Raw genomic sequence first — 23024 nt, forward strand, 5'->3', positions numbered from 1 at the left:
ATGTCAGTAAGATCAATGAAAGCTTTTCCTGAGTTTTAATTGGCATTGGATTAGGGTTCACAAATCTCCTGGTTGTTCAGTACCCTACGATGCTAAGCTTGGGATGCTGTTCCAAGAGCACAGGCAGAGAGAAGCGCTTGGATGCACCACTTGTTTTTGCTGCAGGGTAAACACCCACACTACCTGCAGAGCAACACTGTTGTCACACAGGTTTGCTACAATCCCACAAAGCTTGGAAATCTGCCTGTCGATGCAGAAAATACGGTCGTTTCTAAACTCGACACAATGAGCTGCTGTTGAGAGTTAGGAGGAGTGCCTCGGACCTGCAACGGTTTTGCCTTCTCACATCTCTTGATCAGGACCTGCCATTGGGCCGTGGCCTTTGTCCAACTAAGCCTTTGGAAACTTTTCAAAATCTTTGAAAAATTGTGAAAAGATGCCTCAGGGTGTTTGCATCGCAGACGCTACAGCGCACTACCGTACACTCACCTGGTCTCCCAGCTACCAAGTACCTTAGGAGAGACCACCTTAAACGACAACATTCGCTATTGATACTGTGTTGGAGAGGTCTGGGATGAGCAGTAGCACCAACTACTGAGAAACAGCTACTGGCAAGGATTTCAGTATTGTGGCAAAAATCAGGCTACTTCCAAAAAATCAAAATAAGCTCATAAGTCCTGATTATCTCTGCTACAAGAAGATAAGGAGGCTACCGGCTGAGCCATGTCTTTTAACGGTTTTCAGTTGAGAGCAGTAAATTCCAGCATTAGAAGAGAAGGAAGAATAAAGCAAGGCACACTACAGGAAAGGCAAGAAAAGAGGCCAAAACCTTCAGGCGGAGAAGTAGTGCATGAAGGACCCAGCGTCCTTGAAAGACATTAAATAGCCCCCTGAAGACTTTCAGGGGCATGAGAAAGGACATGGTGCAGCCAGGTATTGGCTCCTTCCCACACAGCAGTAAATCTCTTGCAAAGTCTATTTGCAAAGCCTGTTTATGTGCCTTCAAAAAACATCGGTTATTTGTCATGCAGTCCCCCAGAGCTAAATTGCGCAGTGGCTTATCTTGCATGTGTGTTATATGACAAATTTGTTGACAAGGCACAGTGCTACAGTAATCCTAAGGGGGAAGTCCCTTTGCAATTTTGTCTGTATATATATTTTCTATTCTTCACAGAGCCTTTAAAACAAAAAAAACAACAAAACTGTGACTGTTGTGGAGCCTATGAGGCTGAAACCACTACCATTTGAAAATCAGATACCATGACAACAAGTGAAATATAACACAACTGGTATATCATATAAGATTTAGAATGCTGCAGGATTTTCTAAGTGTTGGCGTTGGTTTTATTATATCACTAGTTGTTACAGTTTCAGGTTTGAGTACTGGTATAGGTCAGTGGATCTCCCTCTTCCATGTAAGAGGATGGGGAGACCGAATTCCCCCCTTATTTATCATCGTGGGATTAAGGACACATAAGAGTAACTCTCTGTACAAGTGGAGTTTCAACAGGGGAAAACCGGGAAAAGTAAAAGAGAAATAAAGTCACATAAAATCTGATTAGGATCTGGCTGGCAAGATAAAGGATTAAGCTATCAAGCAGCACTTCAGTCGGGCTGCTTTTTTAATTGCAAGTAGATTTCATTAGTAGTGGAAATCACAGTATAATGAGGCAACTTAAAATCATATTATAATGTTGAAGTCATGCAGTAATTAAAACTGGACAACATCCTTAGTAAAATCTTGGAAAACATTAGCCAGAGACAGGCTGTCCGCATTCATTTTTATTAACTCCATGATCTGTGGCAACTGATTCCAGCAGGTTTAGCTTTTATATTCTGCCAGATATTGAATAGAAGAGCTAATATTATTAATTATTTCTAAGTCTAAGGAATGAATTTCCATGAGTCCTAGCTAAGAAACCATTCTTCTATACAATATGCCAATAACTGGCATAACAGTGCAGCGAGGGGAGGAATGGTTTTTCCCATGTCCCGTTGTTTACAGGATTTCCAGGGATTGTGCCAAGATTTGTCCCTATGTTAAAGAAAACTCCATTCTTTCACATCCTTCATTTTCCTGCACACAGCTTGAGTCTCCCATGCTGTCAAATTCCCTTTGAATCCTTGATACAGTCAAATCCAGTTTGCTGCACTCAGAATTTAAAAACAGGGGGTTTGTTTGCTTTTATTCTGAGCACAGCAGCTCGTGGAAAGAAAACAGGAGAAGGTGAAGAACCAGCTCTTTGATTTGAACCTGGCTTCCACTAGCTTCATCTGATGGCCCCTAATTCTTGTATTAGAAAAGAATGTGATAGTCAATCCCGATCCACCCTTTCCATGGCACTCAAGGTTTTCCAGACTTTATTATATCTCTCCCCAGCTGTCTCTTTTTCCAGCTGAAGAATTCTGTATTGCTCACTGAAAGTCACTTAAGTGCACTTGCACAATGTAAGATAAGCAACCTTGCTTCATCTAAAATGCTCATCAGAAATTAATAAAGACTGTAATGATTGTATTTGAATTTCAAGTTTTTACCTGTATGATGTTCGGATTTTATCTTCCAAGACACACAAAAAGTGCAAAGCATATCACAGGTCAAAAAGCCCTCTCTTGAGTTTGACTGGTGTAATGCTGGTCTTGATTAAAACAAACCTATTAATTTTCCAGAAGACAGGAAAAAATTGTGGCCATTTATCTGTGCAAAGAAATATCCTTTCATGGGCAATTATTAGCAAAATACCCCCCCCCCCGAAAAAATGAGAAAACCACTTTAAGAATACATAGATACTTAAAAATTTTCACACATTTGGGCTATGACTGTTTTGTTAATGTTGTGTCCCACACAGCTGATACATAGTACAATACAAACCAACAAATCCTATGGATCAGTATAGAAGCTTTCCCCCTTTATCCTCAGGACAGGTAAAGTCAGACTGCATGCAGTATGCTATGGTTGTATTTTAACAGCACAGTCTGTTACAGCATGGTACCCAGTTACATCAGTCTCCAAGCCTGTTCACTCACTCCTAGTTCCACCTGCTGTGTTTCCCCAAGTCTCTAGTACGGTTACACCACTGTGATTTTTGCATGACTCTTGAATTAGTTTTAATCTTGAAAGTTTTTAAAAGAACAGCTATTTTCATAGCAGATATCCTCATTCAGTCACACACTGAGTTGAGCCTTATGTTAACAAGGGTTTTCCTCAATATCAAGAACAAAATCACTTATCAGTAGAAAAGAATTAAAGTATTAAAGCTAACGGGTGTTGTGTCTATTTATATCACTGGAGTGTTTGATGTATAACGCTTGAGCTTTAGGAATCTTACTTTACTGTTATAAAATCCTATGTACCTCTTTCTCATCTTAGAGATTTGAGTTTAAGAAACTGAGTGACTGACTCCAGCATTCCTGGCTATTCAGAAAATTCATGATTCTTAGTATGCTTTAGGAGCAAAGAAAGAGAAGTTATTCATTAACTACTGTGATGCTTTAGACTTACTGCCTGTGCGGATCTGCAGTCTAAGAGCTATGCAACATGACTTTTTAAGTCTCACAATAATTTCAAAGCAGTGAACCACCAGAAGGTCTCAATATATACACTCAATATTGTTTCACATTGATGAGCAGAAGTCCAGCGTTCTCATTTCTTCGTGTACCCTTTTGCATGTCCAGACTCATAACCTCTTCTGAAGAAATGGGAAAGGAGGAAAAGGAGCGGGTGGCAAAAGCAACATGTTCAGTTGTCTTAAGTATCTTTTCCTTCTCAAAACTCCACTTAAGGCTAGAAGATTTACTGAAACTAGAATTAACAACAAGAATGAGGGGCACTTAACCACCTATCAAAAGAGCAGTAACAAAATCCGCCTTTCCCCAAAGCTAAAGGACACCAAGAGCAGTGATGAGGAGGGACCCAGACGACCCTCCCACCACTAAGTAATTAGTATATACATTACTGGTATGGAAACATCGCCTGTGTTGGCTACGAAAGCAGCTAGTATTCCCAGCACAGGAAATTCACAGGGGTTTTTTGCTTCTTACTGTTTGTATAACAACAGTCTTATTGCATATATCCATCCAGGCAATGCATTAGACAAGACTGAATTCCATCTGAACCTCTTCCTAAATGTCATCAGACTGATAGGAAGATATTAAGAAAATAATCTTAATCTTTTTACACCAGTAACTGATTCTACTTCCACTTCAAAAGTCTACCGACACACAGGGAATCCTGCAGACAAGGAAAAAAACATTAGAAGATTAAAGTGAAATTATCTTAAATAAAAAGTTTGGATAGGGGAATTTAAAGTGAGTTTGTCTTTAATAAAGACAAGAAGGCTAGGGGTGGAAATCATAATTTTAATTACACTGTGCAATGGAATCATCCCAGGGAAAATGATATAGAAACGGTAAGAGAACAAAAACAAATAGCTCAATATTTTTGTTGAAATACTATTTTTTCATTCTATGGGTTCTAACTCATATCAGAAGAGATGGTCTGGCAGGCTCGCTGAAGGCAACTGGGTACGGAAAACAGCTTATAACCGGCAGAAACATGTCTCTAAGGCATATCTCCATTGCTGCTGATGCCAAGCAAATATACCAGAACTCTTAATTAAAAACAGAGATTTAAACAAAAGTAGCTTTATACTGATTCTCAGTGCCCTTATTCTTCTCACTCTTGACAGTAATCAGAGATGGAAGGTCTGATGTCCTATAAACTCCAGTCCTCATCCTCCCTTGGCAAGATCTCAGTTCAGAGATGTAACCTTCAAAGCTGAGGTTCCCTTCAGAATCGTCACAGGAGCGTGTGCCAGCATCTTCCAGTTTGACTCCGTCCACATCAATTATCCTCTTCACAGGGAGCTCCGTTCCGGGGTTCTCTCTCGCACCGGGAGGATTAAAGTTTCTGCTGGTCTTCGCTTTGTGAGAGGTCTGCTCACAAGAGTTTCCTGAAGTCCCTTGTGAATCCTTTTTCCTTCTGTGGTTTGCACCTAACAGAAGAATTAAAAACAAAAACCACAAAACAGGAGAGTTATGTACCTTCTGGTTTTAGCAGTTTTCAATACTGCAACCTCCTCTGAGGTCCTAACAGTAGATTGCCAGCTGGGTTACTCTTCCACTCCATCAAGGAGACTTACTGATGCACCAAGTAGGTAACTAAACAGTAGATCTCAAAGATAAATGCAAAATGCTAATCTGTCTTAGTTTAGCATTTTTGAGTTTTTAAAAAGACTCCATTAAAAATAACTACTTAGTATAAATTTGTACACCTCTAGAACAAAAACTCTTACACCAGCAAACCCAAAGGTGAAGGAAGAGAGTATAGAGCTTCCACTGGGGCAGAACAGAAGATGTTCCTTGACTTGAAGTGGCCTCCAGTACTGGATCCCTGCTGAGATATTACCTTTACTTGGCTAGAGATAAATTCTCCAGCAGACTAAGAAAGGATGATTTGAAGTTGCAGTTCACTGTCCTGAACCGCAACCGAGCAATTATGGGCCACGGTTTACAGGACAAGAAGAAAAGACAGAATCTGCTGAAGGGCTTTAAACATTTGAGAAACACCTGAGTTACATGTGATTTTTTTAATCTTGAAGTTTCTTTTTGGTACAGCACTTCTAAAACCACAATTGTTTGGATTTGGGCCTGTTCTCTAGAACTACTCATACAAAGTCGTTACTATCCCAAGTCAACCCTCGATTAAAACCTTGACCTCCCCAAAAAGCTAGTTTTGCATTAGGTGTGACACTGCAAACTGCTAGGCGCTTGTTAAAGTAAATGCAGATGAAGCTGGTTTGCCTGTTTCAACAGGCAACAAGAAGGGAAGGAAGAAGGATGAGTTGATTTCATGATTTGCACCATGGTTATCAACATGATTTCTGTAGTTGAGGTGTCCCCACCATAATGATATAAAAAGGGGCAAAATTTTCAGAGAGAGAGAGAACTCCTTTTATTATACCAACTGATATCCAAGCAAAACCAGAGAAAGGCTGACCCGAATAAGGGCTTCCATTTCATAATTAATTTCTTTTTTCCATGTATACCAGCTGGTCTTTTCAAAGATACCATCTTATCCAACATGCCTCACCTAAAACATTTTTAAACAGTTGCCACAGTACACACCAAGTGTCTGACTAGCATATTTAGCCACACAAATCCCATGAGACTTGTGTGGTTAAATCCCATAGTTGGCTTTGAAATCTTTTATTTGTGTTTGTTCCACAAAGTGATGTGTACAGTTTTTTGCAAGAAAAATATATTTCAGTATAATCATCGCAGTCAAGAACTTTTTGATATGGAGAAGGGGAAAAATGCAAATTAAAAAGACAAAAAAGCTATTTCATACTGTTTCAATCAAATCACTCCAGGGTCTTCTCAAGGGTTAAAACTTTCTATTTAATGAAAATAAGTTAAAAATCTAAGTCGTGCAATATCATTTTAGTACTTTAGCTACAGTGCAGCCCCACATTAATAATGTGGATATTCCACATCAGTAATGCTGCCTTTTTTCACATCCAGAGGAATTAGATCAACCTCCAAACAAATCAGCTGAGCAATAGCAGAGAGAAGGCAGAAAGCTTTCTCAGCCCTGCTAGCCCAGCACGACTCCAGCCTACTAAATTACAGCTAACATTTAATGGGGCTATACTACGCTTCAAGTTTACATCTTCCTACTGCAGCCGAACACTGACTTAATTTTAACTGCTGTTTGCATGGCTGTAGTGTAAAATGCTATTATTCTGTTCTAAAATGTTCATCTTAACATGGATGTCCTGAATTGTACTCTTGATCCTTTTAATCTACTATTTTATGCCCTTTGAGGAAGATCTCCAATTCTCCTTTCAAGTTGGTTTAAGAGAGATACTAATTTCTAAAAAGCCATACTAATGAATAGTTTGCATTGACCGAGCATGAGTCATCCAGTTGTCCCACTATTGAGAATGCATCCTTCTACTAAATGTAATGTAAAGAAACAACTTTGATATTGGTGTAAGGTCTCATAGCTCTGTTGACTTGAACTAAGCTGAAAGACTTTCCACAGTCAAAAGATACAGCCTGCATTAACAGGGTACAACAGATGAAAGAGCTGGAAACTCCTACTGAGAAATGCTATGGAAGGTGTAAGTATTGCTGTATTTATTTGGTTGCTAATTCTTTCTACAGCTAAATAGAAGAAATGCCATTAAGTCTTGGCGTTATGGCGTCACTGAGTCACCACGTGAAGCAACTGGGCTTTCAAGTTGTCTAATAGGAACAAAGCAAAAATAAGGTCAATGTTAGCTCTCGGGCTTCACAAGACATAAGCCCATGTGAAGAGGAATAAATCTGTATGATGGGCAGTTTTTTCCATTAATGCCCTTTTCAGGAGCAATCCCTCTGAAGCATCTAATAAATTACTACTAGAGGCAGGACAGTAACACAGAAAGTCTTACCTAAAATACTGGTTCTAAAGAATATGGACTTACTGAGCGATGATTACTAAGGAAGATGATTTCTCTTTCCCTGGCAGGGTAGAAAAGATCTTGGCTCATCTACCCCAAACAGGAAGATGATTTCAAGAGTAGCACTACACTGAAAAAACATTTTAATATGTGCTTTTTTTCTCATTTTTAAAACAAAGCATTTATGAAGCAAGGCTATTTAGCACAAAAAAATAGGAGAGATTCCCAAAAGCAACTTGTGTACAAACATATCCTACAAGTTTTAAAATAGACTCAAGATTTGCATGTACTCAGTGGAGCTTTACAATGAGGCTTAAGTGATGCCTACCACACTTCTGCACTGGTCTCCTTCCCATATTCTCGAGTAACAAATACCTGGGCAAACTTAGCCATGCAGGGCACCATCTAAGGTGCAGAGGGCTTTCACAGATAAAATTTCTCTTCACGTATTCTTGCACTGAAGTGATGAAAACTTCCATGGATATCTCTGCGGACTGCTTTGCCTTGCATAAAGCATGTCAGGAATGATATTACATTTTCCCGAATCTAATCTGTCAACTGTCCTACCTAACTCCAGAAGCAAAAGGAAGCCAGTGCTTAGAGCAGTAGTTGCAGAGATTAATTTCCAAACAGACTGGAATAGCATAATCATGCCTATTGGTAATCTTCACCTCCCCTGCTAAGCATTCCATGCAGCTCTAAGGGAATTTTCTTGTGCATCTGATCCTGTTAATATGTTCCAGCTCGTTTAAAGATGGGATGATGCATGTTGTCTTCTGTCTTTAAACTGGAGATCTGCTATTTTACAGACTTGCAGCTAAATGACTGCTTAGAAGGCTAAGTGTACCCGGCTGCATTTTTCAAAAGGTCAGGCACTGTTCTGGCTGATCTCCTGACTTCCTTTACCAATATTTCTTTTTTTCTGATATTTTGATTTTGTGTATTATTCTCAAGCTCTCTGAATTTAACATTATGATTATGGAAAAGTGTCTTCACAGAGGAAGACAAAGGGAATTTTTCTTCTTCTGTATAAAATATTCCTCCAGCTACAAGTAAGATCTAAGCAAGATATCAGAAGACATTGTCTTTCAAGTAGTTTAGGTCCAAGGGAGCATTTGGCCAAATTCCAGGCAAAGACGAGGTCACAAAAAACCTGGAAATTTCAGGAACAGCATTAGCTGTCAAATGTAGATGGTAAGATCAAACAACCATAACTCTCATGCAGATGCTTGGGAATTAAAGGTCCACCCACAACATCTTGCAATGATACTGTTTCTATACCATAATTATTAGATCCATTTATTTTTCAATGTGTCAAATTTTAGTTATGATTCACTTAAAGCATAATTTAGATCTGATCTGAAATTCAGCACCTATAGTTTTAAGTTATCAATACTCGATATAGTTCCATTCACACCATATTTATCTTTTTTTTTATAAAAGCAAGTAGATGTTTATTAACTTTCACTGTAAGAGAAGAGCTCTGTATTTGAAAGTCCATACTTAGTGGATTTCACATATGGCAGAATGTTAAATTCTATTCTAGAATTTTCCCATGTAGACAGACACCTCTTCCATGTAGATTCAGCGTTTCACTTAGCATTCTACCTTTGCTAAAATCCTACTGTTCTTGTCAAAACCACTTTCTATTTAGATGGCTCTCAGTTGTACTGAAAGATAACAAGAATACTCTGCTGACTTCTATACTGTTGATTCCAGGCATTCAGCTTCTAACGGCAGAGAGGATGAGATATTCAGTTAAAAAGAATGAGCTCCAGTTTAATGATTTTGTGCTGACTTACAGCAGATAAGAATCTGTTTGAAGTGTTTCATAATACTTATAACTCTTGTGAAAATAAATCACCAAAGTTTTCAGGAACAATTCCTGGAATTGGTTATTTACTGGCAAATACCACCCCCCAAATGTAATCAGTCATTTTTAGTCTCCAAATTAATAAGACTCTGGTGTGTTCTTTAATGCAGGAGATTGGGCAGATACTGTTCTCATCTCTGATTCCATACAACAACCTGTCCTAGGGTAATAACATGCTGCTTGAGAGAGCATTTTTTTACATGAGACTTAAAAAAGGAGCTTTGCAATGGTCACTTCCGCAGTGGGTGTTCACTTCGCTGTCCTGGAAATACTTTAGTACGAATAACTCCTTTCCTTAAGATACATGTAATTAGGCAGTTTCACTCCGGGAAAGATACTTCTCCCTTCCTGTCCTAAACTGTTGGGAAAAGGTACCTCAAAATTTTAGCCCTCCCAGATGTGGATTCTTTTAAGTGGTGGATAAATGACTTCCACACTGGCTGACGTTAGTACTGCAAGCTTTTTTTTTTTTAAAGTTTATAAAGTGAATTATGCTTCCAGAGGGAAAAGGATACTTTACATTTAAGATTTAGAAATCTGCAGGTTAAATTTCCTTTAACAGTTTCCTTCCTTTTACCTCTTAACTGATACAACACTGAGGAGAAAAAGGATTTAATAAAAGATTCCTACCTCCAGTTTATGCTAAATCTTTTCAAAGGAAATTTGACTTTATATGCTGTATTTCACTTGCCTGATGAAACACCAACTGCAGCATATGCTCAGTGCCTTGAAATCAGGCTCAGTAACAATGAAGGCATCAAGCTAGAAAATGGATTATTCTACAAAGCAGCAATACTCTGCATTACCAGTCTATTTACTTTTGTCCTGGGAATTTCTGGAATACATTTGCAGCGTTAAGTTTAGAAAGACAGGGCAGATAGAAATTCTTTCATTACACTCATCTCAAAAGCATTCGCAAGAAGAACGAAGCACAAAACATTATTCAGAAAGGCAACTTCTGAATATTACCTACAAGAGGGAGCTGGTACGACTACTACTGCTCACCAGTGGCATATATAATCAAAAAAGGAAACACTGCAAACTGGGTTTGCTGAGGGCAGTAACCTCTTACATACATGGCTACAACAGCTGCTGAAGGGAACTGCACACAACATCATTTAAAAGCCAGGAACAATCCGAGAATAAATAAAATGAAAAGTTCTGAATTTTGATCCAGACTGACATGCATGCCCTCAATAACAATAATAATTTGCTTAAACTTTCTGATTCCCCACTACTAAAATTGGAATAATTTTTGAATACCTTCCAAGCAGTAGACATGACAAAACATCTCCGCAACAGTCTACAAGTATTCAGCCCTCGGTTTGATCTTCCAGCAGTTATTGTTAACATTCTTTTTGCTTTTCCGTCAGCAGTCAGTAACAGCAGGTTTAATTATTGCGGAGAGGAATATGTTGGGAAATAGTGGATTGAAGTACTTGAATCACTTTTAATTTAATCTACCATTCATTATGTTATTTTTCAATTTAGAAATTCTAAAAAGTGGTTTAGCAGAGCTACCAGTTACATTTCAAGTAATAATTCAACTAAGTCCATTTCATCATCCAAATGTCAGTCATGTGTTTGCATAGATCTGGTTTTAGCCTGTGTGCGTTTGGTTCAAAAAGCAGCTGTAATTTTTCTAACATTTTATCTATTCACTGATAAAATTTGTAATTCTTTCTAAAATGTGTACCTTGCTGTTTGATTGAAATAAGCTTACATTTCAAATAATCATCCCACAAGGCTGTCCTTGCTTCCCGCTTGTCCACTCTTAACATAACTCTCCTTCTCCTTTGTTTATTATTGATCTCAGTCATGTACCACATGTAATTCTCCCATTTAATCATGCTCTGATTAAAAGAGGATTAACAGATTCTGGCCTTAGTATTACCGGACCCCCACAAGTACTTCTTTATATTGATCCAGTATCCAATTATCTTCTACAAATTTACTCAGAACGAGTAAGGATGCAATTAACTGCAGCACAACAGCCTTTGTTAAAAATAATTATTTACATTATTTTTACATCTTTTAAGTCATAAACACTTCCTTTTCTTAAAGTTTTATTTCATTTATGTGGTTATCTTGATTTACATAGGAAACACCGCTGGATTGTCTCTAAAATATGCCACAGGAATTAAGGGATTATATAAAATATTATGTAAAATATTATAGAATTTATTACAAAAACAAAGGGTTTTTTTTAAAATTTTTGAAGATATACACATGATCTTTTTTAATCTCCTTAACTATCACAAAGTTTATTGCACTTGGAATTCATTACCCTTATAACAGAAAAGTTTAGTAGCCAAAAAGTGAAAGTCACAGAAATAGCACTGATATTATCTGATCTCTATTCCTCAGTTGTACCGTACTGCATCCTCTCTGTGAATAATAAAAAAAGAGCAGTTGGGAATTTTTTTTTTGTCTTTGGAAACAATAGCCAGCCCCAGGCTCTAAGAGTCCACCCTGCATTTTATTTCTGCATAATTTATCTTTCAAAGCAAAAACATCCTAGCACTAACTATCCCATTTCTGAAAGAATTCTTTCCAATATGAAAGGGAGCAAATTTATTTTGAGGATACGACTGCCCATCTATTTCAGATAAAAAGTGGTGTCTTCAGAATAAGTTAAGTAACTGTTTATATAGTCTAAATTCACCCTTGATCGTCCATAGCCATATTATTAAAGTATAATTCCAGAGAGTTCACGATGCTTTTATTTTCCCTAGCTGGTTCTCTATCTTAACAAATGACATTATATACCTATTAAAAGGGAGTTCTGAATAAACTCTTTATTTGACTGAGTTACTGGATCCAGTCTATACGTCTACTCAAAAAAATACCTTCTTACTTGGTAGGCAATAAATCCATTGACTGTAATTGTAATTTGACTTTAAGAATATTTCTCACCCTAAATGCAAAAAAAAAAAAAAAAAAAGAGGGAATTTTTTTAATAACAGAAGGAAGAACACTTTGATGGAATCAAATCTACAGTCTGTGCACCTTCAGTCTGGATTGCTGCAAATTGTCCTATCTAAGGATGAAATGATACTCCCTGAAAAAGCCAATTTCTACTAAGACTAAATGCCCGCCTACATTGTTGTAGAGGCAACAATCACAATGAACAACTTCATGGGCCCCACTGGAATATCGATGAATAAATAATGTAGTGCAAGGCCTCTGGCTTGATATTCACAGCTCTTGAGGGGACTAAAGGTTTGAAAGACTGCCTCTCCCCATGACAGCTATTTTTCACTTAGGTAATGAACGTGCCTAACCCCCTGGGAAAAACTGGACAACATTCAAAGTACCTACACTATACCATGCAATTAAAAAAAAAAAAAAAAAAAAACCAAAACACCAAAGAGTTTAAATCAGTATTTTAACACTTTCAAAAATGAATGCATCCCTTCAAGCCAATTACACCACACAATAATTATTTCTTCCACAGATGGGTACTACCACCATTATATGCAGAGACACGAAGTAAGTGCATTTCAGAATTAGTCTTCAGATTCCAGAAACCCCTGATTTTTAAAGTGGGAAATTTGCCAGAACTAGCGGGCTTATTCAAAAATAGAGACACTTTCTCTTGATGAGTAACGCAACTAGAATCAGTAATGATTCTTGTGTTGCAAACTGATTTGATATTTACTTCACAGCTAAATATTACTACAGTATAAACACATTTCACTTATTTAAGAAAGTTAAGATCTGTGTTCGTTCTCAAAAGCTCTGAGTGATGCAAACCTCATTCTGCCATTTTTCATTATTCGTATTTTGCTTTTCTAGATCTTCACATGAAAAACACCTCAAGAGTTAACCCGTTACACGGATGGATATTGGCCTGGCTTTGCTGCAGCAGTCTGCGGTTAACGAATTGCTCCCTGCAGAACACGACAAATGACTTCATCCCCCCCCAGACCTTTTCCCAGCATGTATAAACCCAACGTATAAAAGCCCATGCGTAGTGTAAGCATACATGTCATTTGACTTTATACCAACTTGAAACCAAAATTATAGACCACTTTAAATTGTGTAGTCATTATTTTTCTTTTTATCCCAACATTTTAATTCAATAAACCAATTAGAAATGCATTTTCTATTGATAGGAGATTATGAATGGAGAACCATTAAAGCACTTAAAAAAGCAACCATTATTAATGATTTAGTCCTTTGAAATACCGATTCTTGACTGCAGATAGTTTCCAGCAGTCTTTATCATAATTACTGTACATCACTTAATAGCCTTTCCATGCAAACTCCATGAAATCATGAAAATAGAAAAGTTTTGTTTCAGCCCACACTTTTTTCCATAAAATCACCGTTCTTTTGTAGAATACAGTTCCCATAAAACAGCAGTGCACTGTGAGAGGAGTGTGGAATAGAGTTAGTGTATGCAATAAGGCTGTAGCAAAAAAAGAAGGTATTTTACATCTTTCTTTTAGATTTTTGTTATTCCTCAAAAAAAAAAAAAAGCAAACCAATAAAATCTGGTTTGTCACAAAGCTAAGAGAAACTAAGATTTTAGTTTTGCAAAATTATTTTGTTTGATTACTTAAAGGTCTCTCATAGGTGACTATGACAGAAAAATAAACCACAATCACCAGTAAAAGTAGAGTAGACCAGCTGGAATACATGAAAATTAAAATATGTAAAAAAAAAAATTCAATATGTAGGATATTAGTTATTTGTTGTGAAAAAGTCTAAATAATTTTAAAAGGGGAACTGTTACTGGACTTTCAACTGCTTCATTTTCTTTCATGGAGGCCCACAACTACATGGGAACACAGTGACTTTTGGAAAAAACATTTTCAGCCCCCAGAACACAATGAGACCTAGGTAACAGTACAACAAGCCTCTCCGCAGTTTGTTTTGTTTTGTTGTGTTTTTTAATTAGGCTTCACAGTACTGTTATGTAGGACCCATCTCTAAGAATGAAAAGGGTAGTGCAGTCTCCAGCACCCATCCAACCCTTCATTTCTTACCCAAGACTACCAAATAAAGAGGTTGTTATATTGGTTACTCCACATCAAATGAACTGAGATCACCAGCTTATTTCTTAAAGACCAGGGAAGAATTGCTTTAGTTTAAAATAAGAAGGAAAGTAATGAATATGAAGTTTAGCCCAAGAACCCAAAGATAGAAGAGACTCTCCTTTCAGGAGTTCCTGTTATGACTCATTTAAATGAAATGTCCTGTCTTATCTGCCTTCTGGTGCACATGTCAATGCTATGGATTTCACATGTGACCCATCAGCATCTCAAGACAGCATTTGCCCTTTGATATCTAGATTATTAACAAATACAACATTTGTCAACTTTGTCTCATGGTAATTGCTAGTTCATCTCTATTAATCTGTTATTAGAAGATAATTTCGATCAGCATTCTTAATCCAGGACTGAAAGAACTGTTTTTAAATAATGAAGAAAATCAAAGCTTAAAACCAGTTTGCGTAACTAGGTCTAGAATTTATTACTCCTGAGAGAACAAAGATACAAAATACATGTGAAAACTACACAAAGATTTCTACAAAGTAAAAAGTAGAAAGTGGGAAAAGGGAAAGCTACAGTTCAGTGGTTACACAGAAATGTATGGCATGCATTAAAATATTGTAAATTCATGAAGTTTTTTTTAAGTGCAAATGGTTTTTTTTAACAGTTCTCACTGAAAAATATGCAAATTGATACCTATGTTGTACACTTGTCATATTATCAGAAAGACACCAACACAAATCTATGCATATACACATCAATATGTCTGAAGTACATTTTGTGGGTTTGTTATTCGTAGGCACTGGTTACAAGTCTGTTCAATACTCAGTTTCAGAAATTAAGTGGTAGCGCTTATAGAACATTTCTCAAATACTACTAATAAAGGAATACGTTTTTAAAATACCAAGAGGATGAAATAATCTGCATTGCCATTTATAAGCATCCAACAACCAAAGAAGTATTTACAGATCATCAACCATACAGATAAAGAACAGTATCAAATACTCTGTGTAAAAAGATAAATAATTAAAATGTATATTCCCACATCACAAAGAAATGTGATCATACAAATTATGGCACCATATGTTTGTGAAACATCAAAAATAAATGTAGCACATAGATACCTCTTCTTATATTTTACATTAAAATGTACAGTACAATGACTGTAAAACGTCAATGTCACAACACCCATCATCTTCAAACTCTTGTTTCTGGTAATAGCAATTATTATTAGAGTCCATGTTTATAAAGAAATTCCATACTCTCAGCCTTGGGCTAATATTGCTCTGTGATATTGCTAGACCATGAAACTTGCATCCTAAAAAAATTACATATTTTCTTTAAAATTATCTAATAGAAAGAGCTATTTCACATGTGAATATTCTGGGAGAAAGTGTGGTAGATGCAATCTATTTCCCTGTGTAGCAAAGTATGGGTTAAAAAAAAACTGTAACATTTCTATTTTTAGTCACAAATATCTAATTTATTGGAGAAATTTTTTAAATTAAGGTTTATCCATTTCAAATTTTAATCATAAACAGTACTGCAATTTTCAACACATAATTAGGGTTCCTGCCAAAGCACTTAAACTTCCAAACCCTAATCATGTATCTCATGATGACAAATGGATCAGAAAATCTGGAACACAACAGTGCTATGGAGCTCAAAATACTGATACCCTGTTTTGTACTCCTAGGGTAAAGAACGAGATAATTATAGCATATGGATGTATTTTAAAGGTTTGTCTGCGTGTGTCCATTTTTGGCCACATGCCAAATCCAAACAAAAGTACATTGTTAAAGGCAACCAGAAATATTACAGTTAGCACAGACTAAGGCGGTGAATTTTTTTTTTTTTTTTTTTTTTTGTAAAAAAATTAAGGTGCAGAGAGAATTTTCTTTTTGTTTTAATGGGTGCCAAATACTGCTTAACAGTGCCAAGGAAAGGTAGTTTTACATAAAAGGAAAGACTATTAAAATCTAGAAATACCTGAATTGGATCTTTGATATCCAGATTTTTCCTGATTACCTGCAAAAGGAGTTGGGGGTGGATAGTTGGCTTCTGTGAGTTTACTGATGTTTGATGGTGGTGTTGGTGGTGGCGGTGGTAGCAAAGTGCTGTTAGGGCTACTAATATCTCCTTCAGCCACAAGAGTCAAGTCTGCCACATTCTCATCATCTACCATCTGTATTCCTTCAGCCTGTAATTCTCTTGACTGCCTTTTCCATATTGTTGCATTGTTTTCCTGTGCATGCGGAATTGGAGACAATGGAGTATTAAAAGGAACACTGAAAGTCTTCTGACTGTGAAGTGCTGTCAAAGCAGATTTATGTTTATTTTCTGAGTAACCCATTTTCTTAACTGAATTTTCATTAAAGTTTTGTATGGACTCCTGTTTTCCACTTGGTGATGTACATCCATCCTTGCCATCATTTTTTGAAACTCGCTTGTTGAGGCCTTTAGGGCCTGCGGGAGTAGATGACGATGGTTCTGGTCCAGCAGGTGGTAAACGAAGAAAGTCAGGAAGAATAAGGTCTTCTTTCCTTAGCAGTCCACGTTGGTCATCTGCTCTGTTACTTTGAGCTTTGGATATGAGTTCAAAAAATTCTATTGGGGAAAAACCCAAAATTGACAAGTTTTTGTCAGAAAGTGCAATGCCATTAAAACGTAAATTTTCAGCACATTTATTTTCCATGAAGATCTTCAATTCTTTCAATGCTGCCTTGAAATAAGATCCCATGTTAATTAGGAACTTTTTCAATTGCAGCAATGTTCACTAGCATCACTATAATTAAGACCATCAGGGTTGCTATTGTAAGAGTTTTGCAGTTTAGAACAGCTGCAATTCACTGAGCCTTGAACACATCTTCTGTTTTATGCAGTTAATAGATCTGTACACACACACAGAGGATTTTTTAATTCTTTATACAAAACAAGGCTCTGGTCTCACTGACAATGGGTGCACGTTTTTATATTCTGGATGGTTTTTACCCATCTTAACTCAAAAATAGCCATGCCATTTGAAAGTTCAAAGATTCAAAATGTTGCAAACTTCCTTGTTGTATTGAATTTCTCTCAGTTTAATAATATTTGATCACAGTTTAAATTCATTTAATGGTGTAGTTTTAATCCAGGATGTTATCATCACAGGGCATGATCAGATGATGATTTAGGTAACCCCATTTTACTTTGTGCTGCAATGAATCAGTAGCATAGTCAATAACTGTCAAAGGAGCCATTACTAAAAAGGATGGGGCGGCTTTTTTATAGAGTTTTTAACACAATTAGAAGTGATTTTCTGATCATGTCCTTAATGATGTCCAATGGTTTAATACGTTTCTATATATAAATAATACTCATAGTAAATCACCACTGTTCTAGAAAGTCTCAAAACTTGGCAACAAGAAACTTATCAATCATAAGCCAAGAATTATACCACTCCTCAAAAAAGAAGCATCACAACAATAAACAAACTCTTTGGTACAAAAACATATAAATATAAAAATATGTCATTCTTAATATAGGGTCTCTGCATGTCCTAATTTTTCAAGAAGAGAGCACTGAAACTACAGAATATTAAAGATGCTTAAAAAGGCCATCTCCAACAGGTGAATTAAAATCAATAGTTTCAACCCAGCTTAAAAATACTGTTTGAAGCAAAAGCCATTACAAAATAAAGCACAGAACAATAGTATCAGTTTTAACTTAGCATAATATGAAGTCATACACTTGCACTTGTATGACTCTATTCCTAATCCTCTATTCATATTTACCAGGCTTTGAAATGTATTTGTAAAAATGACTTTTTAACATGCTTTGTCAAATGCCATAAAATCTGAACCTAGCCAAGATGGAAGCTTCAAAATGCTTCTTATTGCCAAAGTTTTGCAAAATGGCGGTATGCATATTAAAACATGCAACATTTCTAATATATGTCATACAAAAATGTTCCTTTCTGAAATTTCAAACTTCATAGAACAGTTGTTTTTTTTCATTAAAAAACAGTCTACAACATTTGGTACGTATTTTCCAAACTTGGACAAATTTCACAAAATTCAAAATAAAATGTGAAAGCCTCGAATTCTGAAGTTTTCAAATTATGTTAATGTTTTACTCAGCCCTAGGAAGAAAAATGAAAATATTAAAATATGGAAAACAAGTTAACAAAATAGTAAGCAACAGAAAATAATTTAAAATGCACTAATATTTTGTAATAACACTTATATTAACAAACATCTATTTTGCGATAAAAGTTTTAGCCACAGCACTTTTTTCAATTCCAGCCAGTGGACATTTATTCACAGATGAACATTCATTTGCTGTATGACTGTGCATAACCAGGTTTTGGATATGCATATTAGGTAACATTAGCAGTAAATTTTAATCTGTGGGTAAAATATGTCCTCCAATTTTTTTTCTACTTGGGAAAATAGGGAGGAATGTGTAGGGCTGACAAGACAGGTAATTGCTTCAGTTAATGCCCTAGGGCAGAGGGTGGTATGTCAAGATTTCTACTGCTACATCGTTTTTATTCCTCTTTCTCCCTCTTTCTATAAGAAAGCAAATTCTCTTATGAGTTCGTTTCCAATGATATCACCAGAACTATTAAGAGGTAATTGAAGGTAAAAATAGGACTCTCAATATACAAGATTACCAATACCTCTTTGCTTATTTCTACTTCTAACCACCTTTTCAGAGCACTTACTGAATGTAAACTAAGCTTTTACTCTTGCCCATCACAGCTCCTCCACAGTCATCAAATTGTACTGCCCTGACTGTTATAGACTTTAGCAGACAATTTTCAAAAATTCTTACCTGAGTAAGTTAAGGTCTATACCATTGCGCAGAATGCTTTTCAGTAAGTAGAAGACTCTTACGTAAAAGTGAACAGAAAGGCAAGCTTCTATATGGCTTGCAAAGGGTATCAAATGGGATATTCAACTGCAATTGAGTAACTAATTCCTTTTTTATTTAACGGAATTAGGTAGCTTTCACTTTTGAAAATCCCACTAGGCACCTACATCTATCTTTAGGTATTCTTAAAATTTTACCTTCAGCTTCAAAAACTTTACAATTCAATCACAGTATCAAACAAAAATATAAGGATGATGACTATGATTTTCACAATGCAGTATTAAACACACGGTACCTTTTTCTACACAGATACAAAATTCTCATTTTTCTAAGACTACTTATGTTAATACATAAACTATAAAGTTCACATACCCTCTGCTTCATCCAAATTTATTTTCTGACATTTTTTTTTCCCAATCTTTGCAATAGAGTCTTCTCTCTTTGACAGCCGGACTTCCCTAGCATTTTTTCCATTTTCGCCTTTCATTTTGATAGAATTAGACTTTCCTAGAGTTCTTCCCTCTCCCTGCATTAGAAGGAAAGTTAAGGTACTACTTACATTTAGGCTATATCATTGCGTACATAATATGGTCTAAGTGAATAAAAAAGTTATTTTGAAAACACATTTCTCTAACACCACCACAACAAATGTTTTAGTTTAATCTTGATTACTGCAAAGAACATTTGCCAAAGTAGTTCCCAAAAATGTATAAACAAATATAATATTGTTTACTGTGAAGAATTCACATTATAGAAAGAGCCTTTGAACTTCAGAGTAGTTCAATCATTTTCAAATACAGATAAGCGAATGAGACAAGAAACAACAAATACAACACAGTGAAAGAGCTATTTGATTCATCATGAAGACAAAGTTCTCACAAATAAATACTGTTCACAGTGGAAAAATATCAGATGAATTATAGCTATACTCAATCTAGTTACACATCTAGTTAGTTTGGCTGATTCAAAATCACGGATAAATGCAGCTTTTAGCATAGAATTCCAGAAGAAAACAAAAGATTATCTAAGGGACAAAAATCATTGCAGAAGACTTACAGTAGATACTTGATTTCTTGAAGTAGTTACAGTTGCACTCTGTTTTACTGATGCACCTTTTTGTTTATCTGTAAACACTAAACATAAACATACCTTCTGTAACTACAAAATTAAAAATTCCCAAAGAAGTAATATTTAAGTGACAATGATGCATAAAATAGACTTTTTGTTTTAAAATTTTTTGAAGAAAATTTCTCAGAAAATAAAGTGAGCACAATTGATATCCCTGACACTTTTCATCAAAACCTACCAGAATCTCCCTCGCATCTTCAAATTTTTCTAATACTGGCAATACTTTTAAAGGTGCTGAATTTTCATTTAAGTTCTCCTAAATTTTCAGTTGATTTAGATCAAATAGCTTTTAAAAATCTCAGCTAATAATTCAGTTTGTAATTCTCAAATTTAGAATTTAACCAAGAAAAAAAAAATTCAGCAGAAAAGACCACTGAAAGGTCATGTTGCATCTTTTCCAACCTGTTTTGTGCATCAATTGTTTTCTAGACATTGCCACATCCTCCTTGTCTACTTCTAAGTAACTAAATGGCTCCTTCAAATTACATCAGCCTACAACAAATATACTAACCGAAGACCGAGCTGCAAACACAGAATCATGGCCCTTTTTCATTGGCATATTGCCACAGGATCAGACTATTGCCTAGAATGATCCTCTATGATTTAGGCTCTTACAGCAGCTGGCAGCACATAGGATTACAGTTTTACTTGTAATCCTTAAACTAATTATCTGTGAGGGTATTTAGATTGATATCTTTTTTCAAACTGACAACTGGTTCTGCTTCCTAGAAAAATAACAAATCTGATTCTCCTCAATAAATACCTCCATCTTTATTTTCGTAGTTGTTTCTCAAAGAGGATCTCTGCTCTAAGTCAATTTAATTTAACCACATCTAATTTCATTTTTAAAACTAAGTTTTCTATATCTATAAAAAGGTCTCCTAATGAAACCAAACCTTTACTCTCAAGGCTGCTTACATTAATCTAGCGTGTTAATTGTGCCAAAAGATTGTCAGCTGTTCAGTTGATCAACTTCTATTTTTCAAATTATTTTGTCCAGGGAAATCACAAATTATATTCTTTTTAGTATTATCTCCAGAAATCATCACTTAAAACTGGAGATGTAGGCTCTCCTACTTTCTCATGTTAAAGAAGGGGTCTATCATAGCAGTATATATAGCTGGTCCACAAACCGCATCTGTTTTACTTATACAGAACATTTCTTATGAATTAATTGCCAAATTCACAGAAGTTATTTGGCATTTTATTCTCATTATTATTACTAGGCACTATGTCCCTAAATGTGTGTGTGTGTATCTATGGCTGAGTGCAAGTAAAATGTTTAAGTATTACTAGTGCAAAAATTTCTTACAGCAACAGTAAAGTTGCTATCAACAGATGAATTTAATTTTCAGTCTTTAGAAACTGCACTCCTTTTTAGTTAAAAATAATATATGCTACATGTGCCATATCTAAATTTAATCACATTTACCTCACCTTCACCTCAACAGAAGAAACTGAAGTCAGTGTTTATGAAACTGACTTGACATCATAAATACAAGCTTTTATGCCAACTTACCTCTACCCTTTGTTGGCTCTTTTTCATCTAGAACAACCCGCTGACCATCCAGATTAGATATAGGGACACCAAGATCAAGTGGTTCCTGCTCACCATTCTAAAGTCGGATCACAGTTTGTATATAATAGAGAAAAAGCTGTTTTCAGAACAAATTTATGCAGTCTGACATTTTTTGAAAGAAAATGAGCAAAGCATTTTTACATTTCAGTGTAGCCTCAATATATCCTTCTTCTACCATTCTAAAAATGTTAATTCCATTTGTGTAAAACTACCTTGATTACAATGAGTGTAACCCATTTATGTGAGGAGAATGGTATTTCAGGAAAAGAAGATACAAGGTGAAAAAAAATCACCCAATTTGCAAGTGTGCAAAAATACTCTAGGACCATTAGTGTGTATGTTCAGCAAATCATATTTTTCAGCGGAAGTTTGAGATTATTTTATATTCTAAATTGGTTGCATTTTCTTAATTTTGTAATGTTATTAAATTAAGTTACCTTTATATCATCATGTTTTTCAGTTATTTTAAAAACATGGACTGGTTCAGCCAAGACAGTATATATTCTAGAAACACCACAAAAGTAACTTTCCATTCCTTGATAATCCATCATAATACAATAGAGAAAATGCTAGCCAAGTGTTTAGTAGTAGAGAAGTTGAATCAGTCTGCTCCCGAAGAAGTTTTCTGCGAGGAGATTTGAGGCAACTTTCCTGATTCCCAGGATAATGGAACGATAGCTTTAACTAATCTCAATTTTCCCTGGCTAATAATGGGAAAAGTTGAGCTCTGGAAGAAGCTAAGATCAGGCTCTATTTAGGATGTTGGATTTATTCTGAAGGAGAATATAAAACAGATGCAGACTAAAGCTTTGAGGTAGTTACTATTAAGCATAATGGTTATGATTACCATGCATTTTCATGTCAACATGTAGTTATAATACAGATTTTAATGCCTAATTTTAAGGATAGGAATAATTTCAGGGACTATGATATGATCTTCTACAGACAAAAAATATTGCAGCTTGAATTACATCAAAAGATACTTACTAGTCTTGCCACAAGTTCATTAAGATTTAAACCATATTTTGCAACCACAGGCCTTAAGACCTCTGTTACTGGTTTGGTGGGTTTAGCCTTCAAACCAACTGATCGATTGATTGGAACAAGATCCAGCCTGAAACACATCAATTGTAACATTAAGTATGAAA

General features: G+C 35.8%; 1 protein-coding gene across 4 annotated transcripts in view; it reads right to left on the reverse strand.

Moving 5' to 3' along the window:
* Window positions 1–4321: 4321 nt before the first annotated feature.
* The window catches only part of RGS12 (regulator of G protein signaling 12), a 90510-nt gene continuing 71807 nt past the window's right edge, over window positions 4322–23024 (reverse strand). For 2 of the 4 annotated variants that reach the window (XM_052780600.1, XM_052780599.1), the window contains exons 11-16: window positions 22864–22990; window positions 21817–21913; window positions 20226–20302; window positions 19542–19695; window positions 16305–16922; window positions 4324–4991 (exon numbers count right to left, since the gene is read on the reverse strand). In XM_052780600.1, the coding sequence (XP_052636560.1) occupies window positions 4627–4991; window positions 16305–16922; window positions 19542–19695; window positions 20226–20302; window positions 21817–21913; window positions 22864–22990 (1438 nt within the window). In that variant the 3' untranslated portion in view covers window positions 4324–4626. Of the gene's footprint in view, window positions 4992–16304; window positions 16923–17069; window positions 18436–19541; window positions 19696–20225; window positions 20303–21816; window positions 21914–22863; window positions 22991–23024 lie in introns of those variants that run through there. The other 2 variants (XM_052780597.1, XM_052780598.1) reach the window with 2 other exon arrangements.

The sequence above is a fragment of the Harpia harpyja genome, chromosome 2 (genome assembly GCF_026419915.1).
Source record: "Harpia harpyja isolate bHarHar1 chromosome 2, bHarHar1 primary haplotype, whole genome shotgun sequence".
Lineage (NCBI taxonomy): Eukaryota > Metazoa > Chordata > Aves > Accipitriformes > Accipitridae > Harpia > Harpia harpyja.